This window comes from Manacus vitellinus, unplaced genomic scaffold (assembly GCF_001715985.3).
Source record: "Manacus vitellinus isolate BGI_N305 unplaced genomic scaffold, ASM171598v3 scaffold_1_pilon, whole genome shotgun sequence".
Classification (NCBI taxonomy): domain Eukaryota; kingdom Metazoa; phylum Chordata; class Aves; order Passeriformes; family Pipridae; genus Manacus; species Manacus vitellinus.
This window is the reverse complement of record NW_021939396.1, coordinates 15,005,449-15,020,219: the sequence shown is the minus strand read 5'-3', so window position 1 is coordinate 15,020,219 and position 14,771 is coordinate 15,005,449. Positions and strand designations below refer to the sequence as shown.

Sequence of the window (14,771 nt, the reverse complement as noted above, 5' to 3'; positions counted from 1 at the left end):
CTGTGTGCCCTGGCTGGTGCACAGAGATTATGTGGAGATGGAGTAAGGCTGGTATGTCTCAATCATCCATCCTAAGCAATCTCTGCAGAACAAATACTCTCTAGCTTTTCAGGTGGTTATAGCCTGGACACACTGGGGAAGATTTTCAGAGTGGGGGGAGGGGGAATTAAAAAGACATTGAGGAAAAAGCTCTTCCAGACAATCTTCAAGACTGTGATCAAAAGTTGGCAGATAATGGAGTTTCTACATTAAGGATTTTGTAAATTAGAGTCCAGAGAATTACTTTTTATTATTACTCCCCTTAATTTTCTGGAGAAGTTTTCTAAACATATCATCCTGTATTTCCTCCTCCCTTCAGTGCAGAAGATTTTAGCACAGGGGGTCAGTATTAGGGTAGTGAAATGACAATTTTGTGTATTTTTTGTTGGTTGGGATTTTTTTGCCGTGCCAAGTCAATGACAAATTTCTTCTACGATAATGCCTCATTGCCATATTAGAAATGGTTGATTGTTATCTGTTTAGTCATACTTTAAAAGAAAGGTGACTCAAAAAGATTGAAAAATGGAAGTTAAGTTAAACTTTTAAGCATCACTGGCTGCTTTTACAGTTCCACAGAGGATACTACATCTTTCTTCAAATAATTTTTTTGTCACTGCTGCCTCCATAAGTGGATGTCTGGAAAAAAATATAGCATTGCTACAGTTTAGCATTTCCAATATAAAGTTCCTTTTTTCTTCCTTTACAGAATTTATATATTTAACTCCATTGTGAAAGATTAGACAGATAAAGAAGCTTTCAGCAGAATTACAATACAGGTAATTACGGGTCTGTCAGCATTTCCATTATGAACTCCATTTAGTATTAAGGGCTTAGCATTTTTCCATCATTTCAGAAAATGTCAAGCTGAAAGCTGGCATGCAGATTAGCAGCCTGGATGCAAATTTGTTTACACAAAATATTTAAATCTGCTCAGCTGTTTTTGATTTAGAGATCAGCCAGAAACTTTAAACTCTCAGGGTTTCTCATGTGTTTCTGCCAAATTTTAGACCAAATAACAGTTAGAAAAATGTGATTGGTTACCTGTTGACACATTTTCTTCTAAAATTTTGATATTATTTAAGCTTTAAAATGGATTTTAGATTTTCAGTTCGTCTTGCAACTCTAGTCTTTATCCTTGCCATCTTTGTAAATGAATGATGATTTACAATAGGATTTGAAACTATAATAAAACATGATAGCAATCCTAAAGTCTGAAACACTCACTTACCTTCATAATACAGTGAACAGAAAAGGACCAAAGCCTGTAAGGTTTTTGAGAGTGTCAGTAACTTATCCACCTAGATCTAATACTATTTTAGGGTACTGGCAAAAAGAACCTGATGGAGTTCAACTGTTACGGTTCTTCAATTTCATCAATTTAGTCCTATGAATGGTTACAACAGTTTTGGATATTTTGCTTTTTTTATCAATCTGCTCTGTTCTGCTAAAAGTCAATGACAAATCTTCTTTTCAGTTCAGTGGAGACAAGCTCTAAAATAATCTACTGGTAAATATTTCAATAAGGTTATAATTGAACGGATGATCACTCTTATTCAAAAATACACTTCTCACTTGAGAAGTAAGAAGCTTTGAGTGGGAAGACTTACAGCCACCAAGCAGCGTGAAATAGAAACACTGTTAGAAACATTAATTGAGCCATCAATAGAAATGAGATAGAAAAATAGTATTGTCAGGTAGGGGAAAAAAACACACTGAGATATTAAAGTAGTTAATAGGCATATTTAAAATACTGATAAAGAGATGGGAAAACAAACAAAAAAAAAAGCTACAACTTCTAAAAAAATGCACAATCATCCAAGTGGCCCAAAGAATATGAACCTTGCCCAAAGCAATCTGTGAAATGAAAGCACCAAAAAAAGAAGTATGGCACAAAAGAGATGGTGCAAGTAACTTTGTGCACATGAAGCATGAAGGAAGCAGATGAAACAATTGATCAACTAAGTTTGGCCAGAGGATGATTACCTACAGAACAGTCTGTACTGGCTTAATAACGCAAAAAAATAAAACTTGTAAGAATGAAGAAAACATTCTTCAGAAAATACCGCAGCATAAAAGTACACTCATGTATTCAGAAGTGATGATTCAATGCTCATTGTATTGATTTCAAAATAAACGATCCATTTTCCTTACAGTTACCTCAAATTTACCCTAAATTCTAGTAGGTAATTCATGTTTTCTTAATAATTACAAAAGTTCTGCTGAGCAGATTCTCTCCTTAGCTGGTATCTGTGACACACACTGATTCTTAGATTAGACGTTTGTGTTAACTCAGCTGTCAATGGATTTCAAAGAGATGACGAGTACAGGAGGCCCCAAAGGGAGCAATTTGGAACAGAACCTTTCACAAGTCAGATACACAGCAAACTCCCCTAATTTCACTGAAATGCTCAAAGTCAATTGGAACAAGCGAGTAACAGTATCCCTACAAATCTAGGCCTGTTTTACCATACGTGATTTTTATTTCCCTTTTCTATTTAATTTTTTTAATTAATCTACAATATGATGTAGAATCCAGAGTCCTAACTAGTCTGTTATGGTCATACCATAATGATGATATTGGTGAAGGATACAGGAGTTACATTAGATCTGTAAAATTTCCCTTACTATGTCACATGGACAGTTTAACTGTACACACTGGAGCTTGAAAAACCAAAAAGATATATCATGCATTTCCAAAATATACCAAGTATCCAAATTTTAAATATCTGAGTCTATAGTGTTTATTTATACACAAGTAAGGATGTTATCTTTCCGTTGCTATTAGGTTTTGAACTTTTTTAATCACCTGTTTTGAAGTTTTTTTGTTTGGGGTGAATGGGTATTATTTTGGTTATGAAAAAATAATCATGTAGAAAGGCACAGTATACTGAAGAATGAAAGGAAATATAACTGAAATACCACTCTTCCAATCTTGATTTGGTGCAGATGATATAAAATCCAAAGAACTCTCTGAAAAGTTAGTAAGTAATCTATGACTGTAAAGCTGGGAGGATATTTCATTTCCTAGCATATTACACTCAAATACTTTGGGCCAAAAAAAAGGACTTTACAAATGACATGGAAACTGAGGAGAACTTTCTATATTTTAGTGCAGGCTTTATGTTTTTGGGGCTTCTCCAGCCGTACTTGTGGAGTGGGAAGAGAATTTGGGAAGGGAGCCCAGAAGTGCAGAGGAGGCTGGATAAATTGGGAAAAATTACAGGAGCTAGCTGATGAGCTAGAATTTGAGTGTAGTAAAAATATATAGATAGAGCTTAGAAGAATGGTGTTTTTTCATGGGTAGCTTAATTTAAAACTAGCTGAAAATAGTGTAGAAACTCATACAAATTTCAATGGCCTGCAACTGTAGTACTAGAGATTTTGTTATTTTGAAAGCATATCCTTAGGAAAATTGTGGAGGTAGGCATGCAGGAGTCAGCAACACCACTGAACTTGTATATTAAACACTGATTCTGTTGCACATTGCTATTTCAGATAAACAGCTTTGAAAAGCATATGTTTGCCAGGATGTTTTCAAAAATGACTGTGTCTTATATGGTTAATTGGTGCAACTTTCCACTGCTGACAATGAAATATATCCCAACTATTTGTCAGGTGAAAATTATTATCCTTTTGTGAGAAGACATTGGAGGTTCTGTTCACACCATGTCCTCTATAAAAAACACAGAAATGCTATTGCTTGTCTACTGTCTAGACTATTTTTCTTTCCACTGAAATAGGTTGAAAATTAGACTTTCACAAGAATGTTTAAGTAGTTGGGAAGAGAATTAGGTCACTGAAGAACTACAGTAACATTCAGATTCTTAAAATATATCTATAATTGCTATAAGGAGAATATGTTTGCATTTACGATATATGAAAGTTCATGAAACAAAATGTATGAAAACCTCTAAAGAAATATTCTCCCAAATGTCAGAGGTATTTTATTTTCCTGGGAAGGAGTTGACAAGACTGAAATAAAGGGTAAAGAGGTGATATTACCAAAGTCTCTAAAGCTAATAAATATGACAATCATGTGAGGGATATTTCAAAAGAGCTTGAAGAAAGGGGCAGCTATTGAGAAGAATTATGAAATAAAGTGGCAGATATGCTGAATAGTAATGTGGAAACGAATAGGTAATGATGTTCTCATTTGTTTTTAAGTTGAAGGTGACACCAAGAAACTGAGGGCTGAATAGTCAGTTCTCCTCTTTCTGCTGTAAGAGGACATCTTTTAAGCCCTTCAAATGTAAAGTGTTGATTTTTTTTCTCAGTTCCAGGACCTTTTACTGAAGGGTAGAATTGAAGAGGAAATCTTTAGCAGTTTCATGTGAAATGATTTAGTAAATAATGGGAACACTCTAAAGGTTTTAGCCATTTTGTAACAGTTTGAAGAGGGCAGGATTGTTGCCTTAAGCATTGCTAAAACATTCACCTGATAACATACAAATTGTATCATGTTACTTCAGTATATTACACTGATAAAAATTCTCTAATTAGGTGACCACTTTTGTGAGCACTATATTGATGCAAAGATTTTTGAGAAAATATCTTGCCCTTTTATTAAGAATTATGAATTATATGTATTTCTTCTCTTGTGGTCATTAAAACTAGCATGCCATGCATGTCAGTCATCTCATCCCTTGGCAGTGATGAGTTAACACCTGGACTTGATGATCTTAGAGGTCTTTTCCAACATAACCAGTTCTGTGATTCTACGCAACAAGCACTGCTAGAGTCAGCAGAAGTCATATGACTGAAGCACCAGTTACCACCTATGTATTCAAGGGAAATCACACAAGGTGGGCCTAATCATGAATTAAACATAGTTTCTTCTTGATATAACACACAGTTACAGATGCCTGCTACCAGAAGTGCTGGAGTATCTGTTTTCCTGCATGCACCTGGAGATGCAAGAAAAAAACATCTATTACCACAAGCTGATTGACTTGATCATATGAGGTGGCCAAACACCTATTCTTTTTCTCCCTCCACTTTTGTTTAACCAGGTAGGCTTTCCAAAAGTCAGGATCTGGACCCTTGTTTTATACTATATTTTAGTTCCTGTGATTTTGATTCAGCATGTTAGATGTATTTAAACTAAGACAGTGGCAAAAACAAAGAATGTGCTAGAAAATAAATACAATAAAATTAATGTGGAAACTTCCCTATTTTGTGCTTTGGTTTTGGTAGCTAATTCAGCATTTTCAAATGTAACTACATATGGGAATATATGATAACCCAACACAAGTAAAACCAACTTGCATTATTATTTAAATTTGAAGCATTCTAAACAGAAATCTCTTTTATCAGTTCCTCCTAGTTCTTCTGCAGCCATTAGCAGACTTCTGCAGATTCCAGAATGTTTTACAGGAAGATGAAAAATTAATATGGAATCTTGAAACCAGGTTATAAAATTGCTGTAATTCAGCCTATGTCCTGACATGAGTATTCTGTGCTAAAGACTACAGCTGACATTGCATCAACACACTGCTATTACACTGAACGCACTGGACTGATCCTCAGAGGTGCTGATGTGACCACCAATAAAATGTGGAAAGAGCATTTTCTGACTGTTTCAAAATACAGAATTTATTTTCCCTTAATCATTAGCAATTTACTTTTGTAATCTTTAAGTTTATAATGTGAGTTTTCCAAATACCACTTCTAATGAAAATTTCTAGTGTACTGTGAAATACATGGCCTCTGTTATAATTAATATTTCTGAGTCAAACAAAATATTTGTACAGAAAACTCTAATTCAAAACTCAGTATGAAAAGAAAGAGAGGCAAATCTACTCTCAAAGGTCCTATTCTGGACTCTCCTTTTGCTTTCAATGGGCTCAAACAACAAGCACTTTAGAAGCTCTTTTTTTATCCTGTTTTATAACTTGATTTAACTTAGGACCAAAGCTGATATACAGAAGCAAAAATGCAACTTTTAGTATAGGTTTTTAGAAGAATAGTTTTAATTAGACTAAGCTTCGGTTCCCAAATAAAACTGCACAGCAATCAAGAAAATAACTATAGTAGACTGAAATTTTCATTCAGGGTCAGATTAAATAGTGGAGGAAAGGTTTGGTAATTCAATAAGTTCCATCTCAACACTATGTTGAAACAAGAAGAATATCTGTACTTTGTATTTATGTGGCTCAATTTTGCTAAGGACTCCAAACTACACTTGCCAGTATCTGCTTGCTGGATTTGAAAATAGTTCTATAAGGAGATAATGACTGCAGAGGGCTCATTTTAACTGCCACTGAAATACAGCTATCTCTGAGATATATGTCAGCCTTTTTAAATGATAAAACCAGTATTAAAATAGACTACAAAATAGCACAGAAATGCTCTTTTTTTTTCTGTATTCAAAAGGTGATTAGAGGTTTTCAACCTATAAATAACAGTTGTATAGAAAATACATTTGGTAAAAAATCCTTAAATCAGTAGGAATAAATATATCAGTTAATTCTTAATGTGCTAGGATCAGGTTTTAATTGCTGGTTTTAGTTAACTGGTGTTTTTTTGTTTTCATCCAGCTTTCCTCCCTACATTTCCTCCTAGTTCTCATTACTATCACTCTTCTTCTATTAATGAAATCAGTTACGTATTATAGTAGAACTTCATTCTGAGATTGAGAATACACAATAAATTAAGAGGTAATGAATAACTTAGGAAGCCCATAAGTTTCAAGTTGTTACCTGCACCTTTGTAAGCTAACAATGCAGTCTGCTGAATTTCTTCATAACATAACCAAATATACAGATATAATTTCTACATGTGCATTTTATATATGCACATGTACAGATATATATACACCCATTTCCATGAGAATGAAATCAAACAACTTGCATAAAGATATAAAGCTAATAAGATATGTAAATATGGGAAACAGACAAAATAGAATGCAAGGTCAGAAATAGTGATTCAACATCTGTATAATCAGTAACCACTCAGTCATTTCTGCCTCAAGCCTCCAGATTCCTTCAGTTCTATTGCAAAGATAATCTGTGTTATTTACAGGCCTCGGGAGGAGAGAATTCATCATGCCATGAATGCTTCTGTGGCTAAGTTACTTACAGTTATTTTCCTTATTTCTATGATACAATGAAAATATGATACATGACACTAAGATGCATTTTGTGGAATCTAAGGGAAAATGGGCAGTCTGTCCTTCTATGTCTGTCCTGTCTGCATCCCATCTTGTTGTTCAGTGACACAGATCTATGAGAGGACCAGCCCTGCTGGAATTCCTTGTATGCTATTTTCCAATACTTTGGAGCTCACTCTCTTTGAGTAACACTGTTCCTAAATCTATAAACTTGCCCAACTAAGATTTCAGACCCCAAGAAGGACACGATGAACTTCCACCACTTCCTTCTTTGACATTTATAACAGTACTCAGCATTTGTAATGCTGGAATTATGAAGCCATAGTAAATCTTACACAATCTGTGAGAGTAAAACAGTGCAACCATGAATGCAAATCTGCCCAGGAAAGGTAAACAATTAAATGTACAAATGTAAATGGTGTGTCTGTGTGTGTATGTTTATTTTACATAATCTTACTTATAGTCCAATATGATTGTCCATTCCATTTCCTAGAAGAAAAGCTGAATATTGGCAAGGAGATCTTCAACATTTACTACTACTACTACTACTACTACTACTACTACGTTTTTTTTCTTGAAACATGCAGGTGAAAACCTGTACATTACATATCATGCACCCTTCTATTTAGGTTCAAGATAACTGCCAAATATTGTCTCTTGAATTTTAGATAAAGGCAAGTATTTAATTGAGAAGGAAACATTCATCTGTGAAGTTGTTTTAAAGGCACCTGTCTAAAGCTCGTAAGAGTTCTGGAATTTTGCAGTAAGCCTTAGCACGGAAATTATATAAATAAAATAATGAGGTAAAGTATACGGCCTTGCAATAATTACTTTTATCAGATACCTCTCTGATTTGTTACTTAAATATTGCTTCTTCAAGTATCTCATGCCTTAAGAGCTGTCTTAAAATTGCAGAGGTCTAAGGAAAAAACAACCTAGACCAAAATTTCTGTTCTCTGACTGCTCTTTCCTGGGAAGTTGCTTTGGAGTAACTGCTAAGCTAATTTCCCACAAAGGCTTTGTTCTGTCCTTTCAACCTTAACCATTATGATCAGAAATACAAGCTGACTGATTACGCATCAGCAGGAAGTTGAACCTGAGAAGTCACAATCCCACTGAATTAGAATTGAAGTTTCCTATTAGTGGAAAAGGAAAAAAACCAAATTTTACAGCAGATCATAAAGCCTTTCTTATTCCTACCATTCCAATTTATCAGATTCTGTAGAATTAACATTGTATATATAATTCAGTTTTATAGATGTTTTCCTTTATTTATACTGTCCCTCTCTGTCTCAGCATCATAATGATGGAATCACTTGGCCGTGCTTCAGAGGTGCTTATTTGTTCCCTAGGCTCTTACTGGAGCCAGTTGAAATTGTAAATGCTCAATACCTCTGAAAATCAGTGTGTCCAAGACCCTTGCTTTTAAAAAGGAAGGGATGCAAGGCTATATTATTCTTCGTAACATTTTCTCTGAAAAGATGTTACAATCATGCAAATTGAGCCATCCCCACAGGATATTTCAAAACCTTTTCCAATTTCTTTGAACAAGTATATGCTTTGCTTTCTCGTTACTAAATACAAGTGCATTCAATGGTTTCAAATCTCCATTTTTTGGGGTTGACCTTCGCAGTACATCAACAACACTGGATATAATAAAACCGATTTTATTACAAGTGTTCACATTATTCAGTGCTTTCAGCCAAATGCAGACTATAAGGAATGAAGGATATATAAGAATGCAATGGTATGGAAGAGAAGGGCATAGGGAAGAGGAAGGCAAATGGGGAGGGGAAGGGGAAGGGAAAAGGTAGGGAAAAAGGTAAGGAAAAAGGGAAGGGAAATGGAAAGGGCAGCAGAATGAGAGAGAACAAGCAAATAAGTGGAGCATGGGCCAGTTCATGCTTTTTAAAATGTGATGTTTCAAAAACAGCGTCTAGCTTGGGAGACCCAAAGCTGCTGGCTGCTGAGACCCAGGATGTGTTAGTCACTCTACTTGCTATGTTCCTCAAATCTTTCACTAGACTGCTGCTACCAGTCACAGTTGAAGATAAAGGGCACTAAGCTAGACAGGCAATTGATCCTGCTTGACTTGTTGCTCAAAAACACCCACCCCACACACACAGGCAAGTAAAAAACCGTAGATACACTACAAGTTCCTGCTATGTTTATTGCACAAGAGTCTTGAAAAAGGTGGGATTTAAAAGCACATCCATGGAATTCTGTAAGTCTCCTGAGCTCGTGCTTGCAAATCGAGATGTTGATAACGGAGGTGAAGCTACAACCTGTCCCTCTTCAGCCTGTGTGGCTGCCTGGAGCACCCCGCTGCACATCGAGGAGCAGGCTGATAGTGCTCAGCGAGCGAGGGGCTATTTCTGTGTGTCAGCAAAGCAAACCAACCAACCGACACCCCTAATGCTGCCTCAGACTTGCCAACAGGAGTCACCGAGATGAAGGAAAGCCAAAAGACCGAAGACTGCATTAAGAAGGACTGCCCGGAGGTGCGGCCGCCCCGGGCGGCTGCGGAGGTCGGTGCCGGGCGCAGGTGGAGGCGCCCGGCGGAGGCTCCTGGCGGGGCGGCCGCCGCTCGGTGCCGGCTCCGCCTTGCCACTGCTGCCTCTCGCAATGAAAATGCGGAGACCGAAGGTGAGGTTCCCCTATGCGGGTCCCTAATGGCATCGGGCAGGGGAGGCAAAAGCGGTCCCTGCCGATGCTGCTGGGAGGGGTCTTGTGCCTCTTCACTGCCGCCCTGCAGAAGAGGAGGAGGAGCCGAGCGCCAATCGGGGGCACAGCGGAGCCTTGTCTGAGCCCTGAGAAAGGCGGGGGTAGAGAGGTAACTTTGCCCGCAACCCTGAAGAACTGTGTAGCTTGAAAAAACGGTGAGTTGCGGTGCCCGCTCAGCACAGCAAGCCCTGTGTCATCTGGGGGGCCTTATGGCAAAGAGGCATCGTGGAGGAGGTGAGCGTGTGTGGAAGAGCTGAAAAGGAAGAACGGCGTTGTCCCTTCTCCAGTCAGTGTGTCCCTGCCCCCCTGCATAGGTACACAAACACATGAACAAACATACACAACACACACACACACACACACACACACACAAAGATGCAGCAGCATCGATCATCTGGAAATAAGGAAATCTAAACCTGCTGTTACTCCCCGACCGTTCCCACTTCGGGGACAGAGCCAGCACCTCGCTGCGCCCATCTGAGGAAAGCCATCCACCAGTAACCCCATACCCATCACCAATAACACTAAGTCAAATCACTGGGAAGGAAGCGGTGGGGAGGGGCCGGCGGAGCATGAAGGGAGCGGGACTTGAGGTGGGAATGGGGTAGAAGGGATACTGCAGAGGTGACTGAAAGAAACAGGGCACGCTTTGTCCCTGCTAAATATTCCCACATGCCAGGTACCCATCACTGGAAATGGAAATGCTTTCCTTTTTCTCATCACTTCTTCTGTCAATGAGCCATTTAAAATCTCAGTGCTTCATGTCCCTTTCATTTTGAAAGCTGCCCTTGTTCTGCTTGTCACAACTGCAAGAGGGGAACGGAGGAACAACAGCAACGGCAAAGCTTCATTTTAGCCAGGCAGACAAAAGAGCCGACCTTGGTGCTCTCTGTCTTGGAGTGAAAGCTAAACAGAAGAGAGGGAGAAGTCTTGCGGTCATTTTGCCCGATTTCCTTCCACTAACAGATTGCAAGCATTTTTTTTTTTTGGTGGAGGGAGGTGCCAAACCGAAGGGGTGCAACTATCAGTGATTCCTCTACTAAATCCCAGAAGGCAAAGCTCACTGATGCTGCCTAATTTTTTCCCCCTCACTTATGGCGTCTCCTTCCCTTTCTGTAAGGGACTTGACAGTGGAGGTTTCCTATCCTTAGTCCTCCAAACTTGTTTTTTATCTCCCGTGTCTCAGTGGTGCTTCTCATTTCTCCCATGGTGGGGGAGTGAGGGAGAAAGGGAAGGAGCTTTGCTGGGTGTCTCACACATCTAAAAGGAAGAGCACAGGATTCATGACCCACTGTAGCTGGCCAGAAATCACTCTGCTTGGCCTTTTCTAAGGTTGGGTTGTGGATTCGTTTCTTTGTTTTAATGCCTTCTATGCCTTCTCTCAATTTTCGATGGTGCCATTCCTTTGCCTTTTTACTCCATGGATATTCAAGGAAGATTTTACGGGAGATTGTTCCAGGGCATGATGGAATATTGTGTAAGCAGGATTTTCACTGAAGAAAGTACAATTCCTTTTTACTTTAGCTCTTCATATCACCCCTTCCTCAGAGGTTCTGACAATTTCCTTCCCTCTGTCTTCTCTTACTTTCTTCTCCCTTTTCTAATCCCTTCCAAGTATTGCTGCAAGGTTCCAAAGAGGCATGAATTTATGTGAAGGGGACTTTTTTGTTTCTATTAATACATCCTAGGAGTCCTTAATTAGTCAGATATGAGCATGGTTTCTTAAGCATCCTGAGATAGTTTGACACTTGTAACACTGGGAGAGCTGTGGATTGAGACTGGAGAAATGGTGACAGGACGATGACAAAAGTAGGAAGGGCCTGAGGGACAGATATCAAGCAAAGCTGTGGAAGTGATCTCGATGACAGGAATGTCAGCAAGAGTTTGGTGTTATGATGTGGTGCTGTAGACCAGCAGAAGTGTTTAAGCAAGAAAGGGTATGGGCTAGAGCTTGTGGAGGTGGGGTGTGGTAAAAAGGCCTTGCTAGTCAATGGTAAAGCAGATGTAGAATCTGGAGAGTCATCTTGCTCCCAACATCGGGAAAATGGGCAGGTATTCATTCATTCTTTGCCTCTGCTTTCTGGGGGCACAAGTGTGTGCTGAGACAAAGGGAATGTGAATCGAAGTAAAATGCTTTCATTCATGGGAGTGGGGAAGAGAACTAAATATAAATGCCCAGAATAGATGCTGTGCTGCAGTGAGTCTAAGCCAGCTCTGTGGAGCTTGGCTGCCTAAAGGAACCCACATCCAGGATGTAAAATCTGACCTACTGGCTCTGCAGTTTCTGGGAGAAGCGCCCCACTCCGAGGGAAGTCTAGGGAAACTGCCCTCGTCAGCATGTGGAAAGCTTAGGCCCTGACAATGGGGAGGAAGAAAAAGGGACAGTTTTGCAAAGCCCGTATTTTTCCTCTTTTTCCTGGGCTCTTTCTGGTGCTTCATCCCAGCTTTTGCCCTCAGTGCCCGGCTTTTTTCCTTCCCCCACCCCCAAGGGCAAGCGAGGCGGCTCTCAACAGGTGCTGGGGAAGCCGCTCTGCTCCCGCTGCCGCGCTCACAGCCCGTCCCTCGGTCGGATGCTGCCGCCCCGCGACTCTCGCTCACAAAGCAGCCGCCTCGGAGCGGCGCCGGAGCCCCCGCTCGCCCCCCGCACCGCGCCGGCGGGGCGCCGCGGAACGCACGGCGCGCCGGGCCGGCCGCCAGCCCCGGGCTGACGAACCCTGGCACCCGGCACCGAGAACGCGCTAATGGCAGGGAGCCGAACCAGGGAAAAGAAATGCCCCCAAAGCGCCCGGTCTGCGCTCATAGCAAAGCATCTTCAGACCGGGGCAAAGCGCTGGGAGCGGCTCCCTTCAACAGATGCAAACAGAGAGAATGTGCCTGTAATTAAAATGTGCATAAACGTCGCAGGTAAGCCCCCTTTCCCTTGGATACCCCGCGTCAGGATAACGTGGGATGAGGTAAAAAGCCCTCGACACCCCCCTCCCCGTGAAACGCGAAATGTCTTTTCCACGCGATGCAAATTGGGGGACAAACAGCTGCAAAGCTCTACAATAAACTGTTTCATCCAAGCCAGAGCCAGTTCGGGAAGGCACGCCTTTGAATGCCACCCCCCCTCAAAACATCTTCTTCCTACTCGTGCAGGCAACCTCTGTAGGCGATAACCAAGTCTAAAAACTCGGAGAGGATCGATAACGTCTACTAAATATTCTGGGAGTATACGAGTGTGGCAGGGAGGAGGGGGATAAAAGGGTGATTAATCGGATATTAATCACTGGCCACAAACAAGGGGAGATTATTTCGGGTAGGCAGCCGACTGTTCGGAGTTGCAGAATAGATCCTTTTACTGAAGGCACGCGTGATGGGATCGGCACTCCACTGTTTAGCGATGCCTGTGTAATTCTGCAGGTGCACATTATTCAAGCCACATATTTCTTCTTTTCTCTGTGGGTAGCATTTCCCTTAACTGTCTGCAAGCACAGACTTAGTGGAGATATTTATGCCGCTAACTAGACATTTCCTTTTTGCTCTTCTTTCATGAACACGGAACCAAGAAGAAAGCAAAATAGCCCTTGCCCCAGGAAAAAAAAAAAAAAGAGAGAGACAAAAAGCCTAAGCCAGAACCCCTCACATACATCAGGGAAAAGTGACCAAAGAAGGAGAGAGAAAAGGTGTCGATCTTTGCACCCAGCGACAGACCATGCCTTAAAGGCTGAATTGCCAACGCACCTTTCCGACAGCCTGGGAGCCCTGCATGCGTACAGACAGCCGAGCGTGAAGCGCATTTCGGGCTGTGAGACGGCTACGCATACGCTGGGCTCCCCCGTAACTTTCCCCACGCAACGGGTTAAACTAATAAGTGCATCGATACAGGCATTCCCGCAAAGAGCCCGCTGCTCGACCGAAAACCAGAATTGTAGGTAATCCCCCCTCCACCCTGCACGATCATCATCGTCACCTTAAAAAAGTCATCCCGTGGGATTTGTTTGAATATACACTAGTTAGAGGCTATATGAACCAACTCACGTCTCCGTTTGAGCATACTGCAAGAATATTTATTGAGCCTCAGCTCAGTCACTGCATTGAACGCCAGCCCTGGCAAGCAAATACATTTTCTATCTCCGAGGAGAGCTCTGAATCAACTCCTTCTTTCCTCCCCGCTTTAGCGATCCTTTATATATTTCCATTGGAAAGTACCCAGGATAAAAATATAAAATAAGAGATAAATATATTTTGAAATACCCCTTGGTATAAGGCGAGAGCTTGCAACGCCCTGACCGAAAGCAAATGGACCCCTAAAAATATACCCCTCAAATACTACCCTACCTTTCACACACGAAACCATCAATAAAAAGACGAGGTTCCAAAATGTAAATCCACTTTTAATCTCCATTTTCTTCACCAGGATGAAGTCCAGCCGGCCACATTTAGTACATCCCCTTTCCCAAAAGTCTGCTAATTTCGATTCCTTTGCACGAATTTCCCCTCTGCAGATCCCTTTCATATTATTCTTGAGAGCTCTTAATTCCTATTCCTCGGCCAGGCGCAGCAGAGTTGTTGCTGTTGATGGTGCGCGGTCACAGCTCGGAGTGAATGGTGTTTCTGGGATACCACAGCAACCTTGACGAGGACTCAACCATCTCTCCAACGGGGGCACAAAGTCTCAGCTACTCTCGATCGTGTCTTTTCCTTCCCCCACCCCCCGCTACCCCAACTCCCTGCACAGCCGAAACCCACCACAATCCTGGCTCCTTACAGCATCCACCGGGAGCCACGGGAGAGCACCTCAACGCTCAGACGCCCTCATCAATAAACTCCAAACAGTATTTGCAGTCGAGACTCTCCCCCCACCCCCTCGTTCCCTCAAGAGGATCAGTTCTGCCTGGGAGAGCGGCTCGGGAGATAA

General features: G+C 41.0%; 1 protein-coding gene across 1 annotated transcript in view; it reads right to left on the bottom strand.

Moving 5' to 3' along the window:
* CSMD3 (CUB and Sushi multiple domains 3) overlaps positions 1-14,765 on the bottom strand; it is a 604,389-nt gene extending 589,624 nt beyond the window's left edge. Inside the window, exon 1 of the mRNA XM_008929222.3 lies at positions 14,192-14,765. Within this exon, the coding sequence (XP_008927470.2) occupies positions 14,192-14,369 (178 nt within the window). The 5' untranslated portion in view covers positions 14,370-14,765. The remainder of the gene's footprint in view (positions 1-14,191) is intronic.
* Between the last annotated feature and the right edge of the window lie 6 nt (positions 14,766-14,771).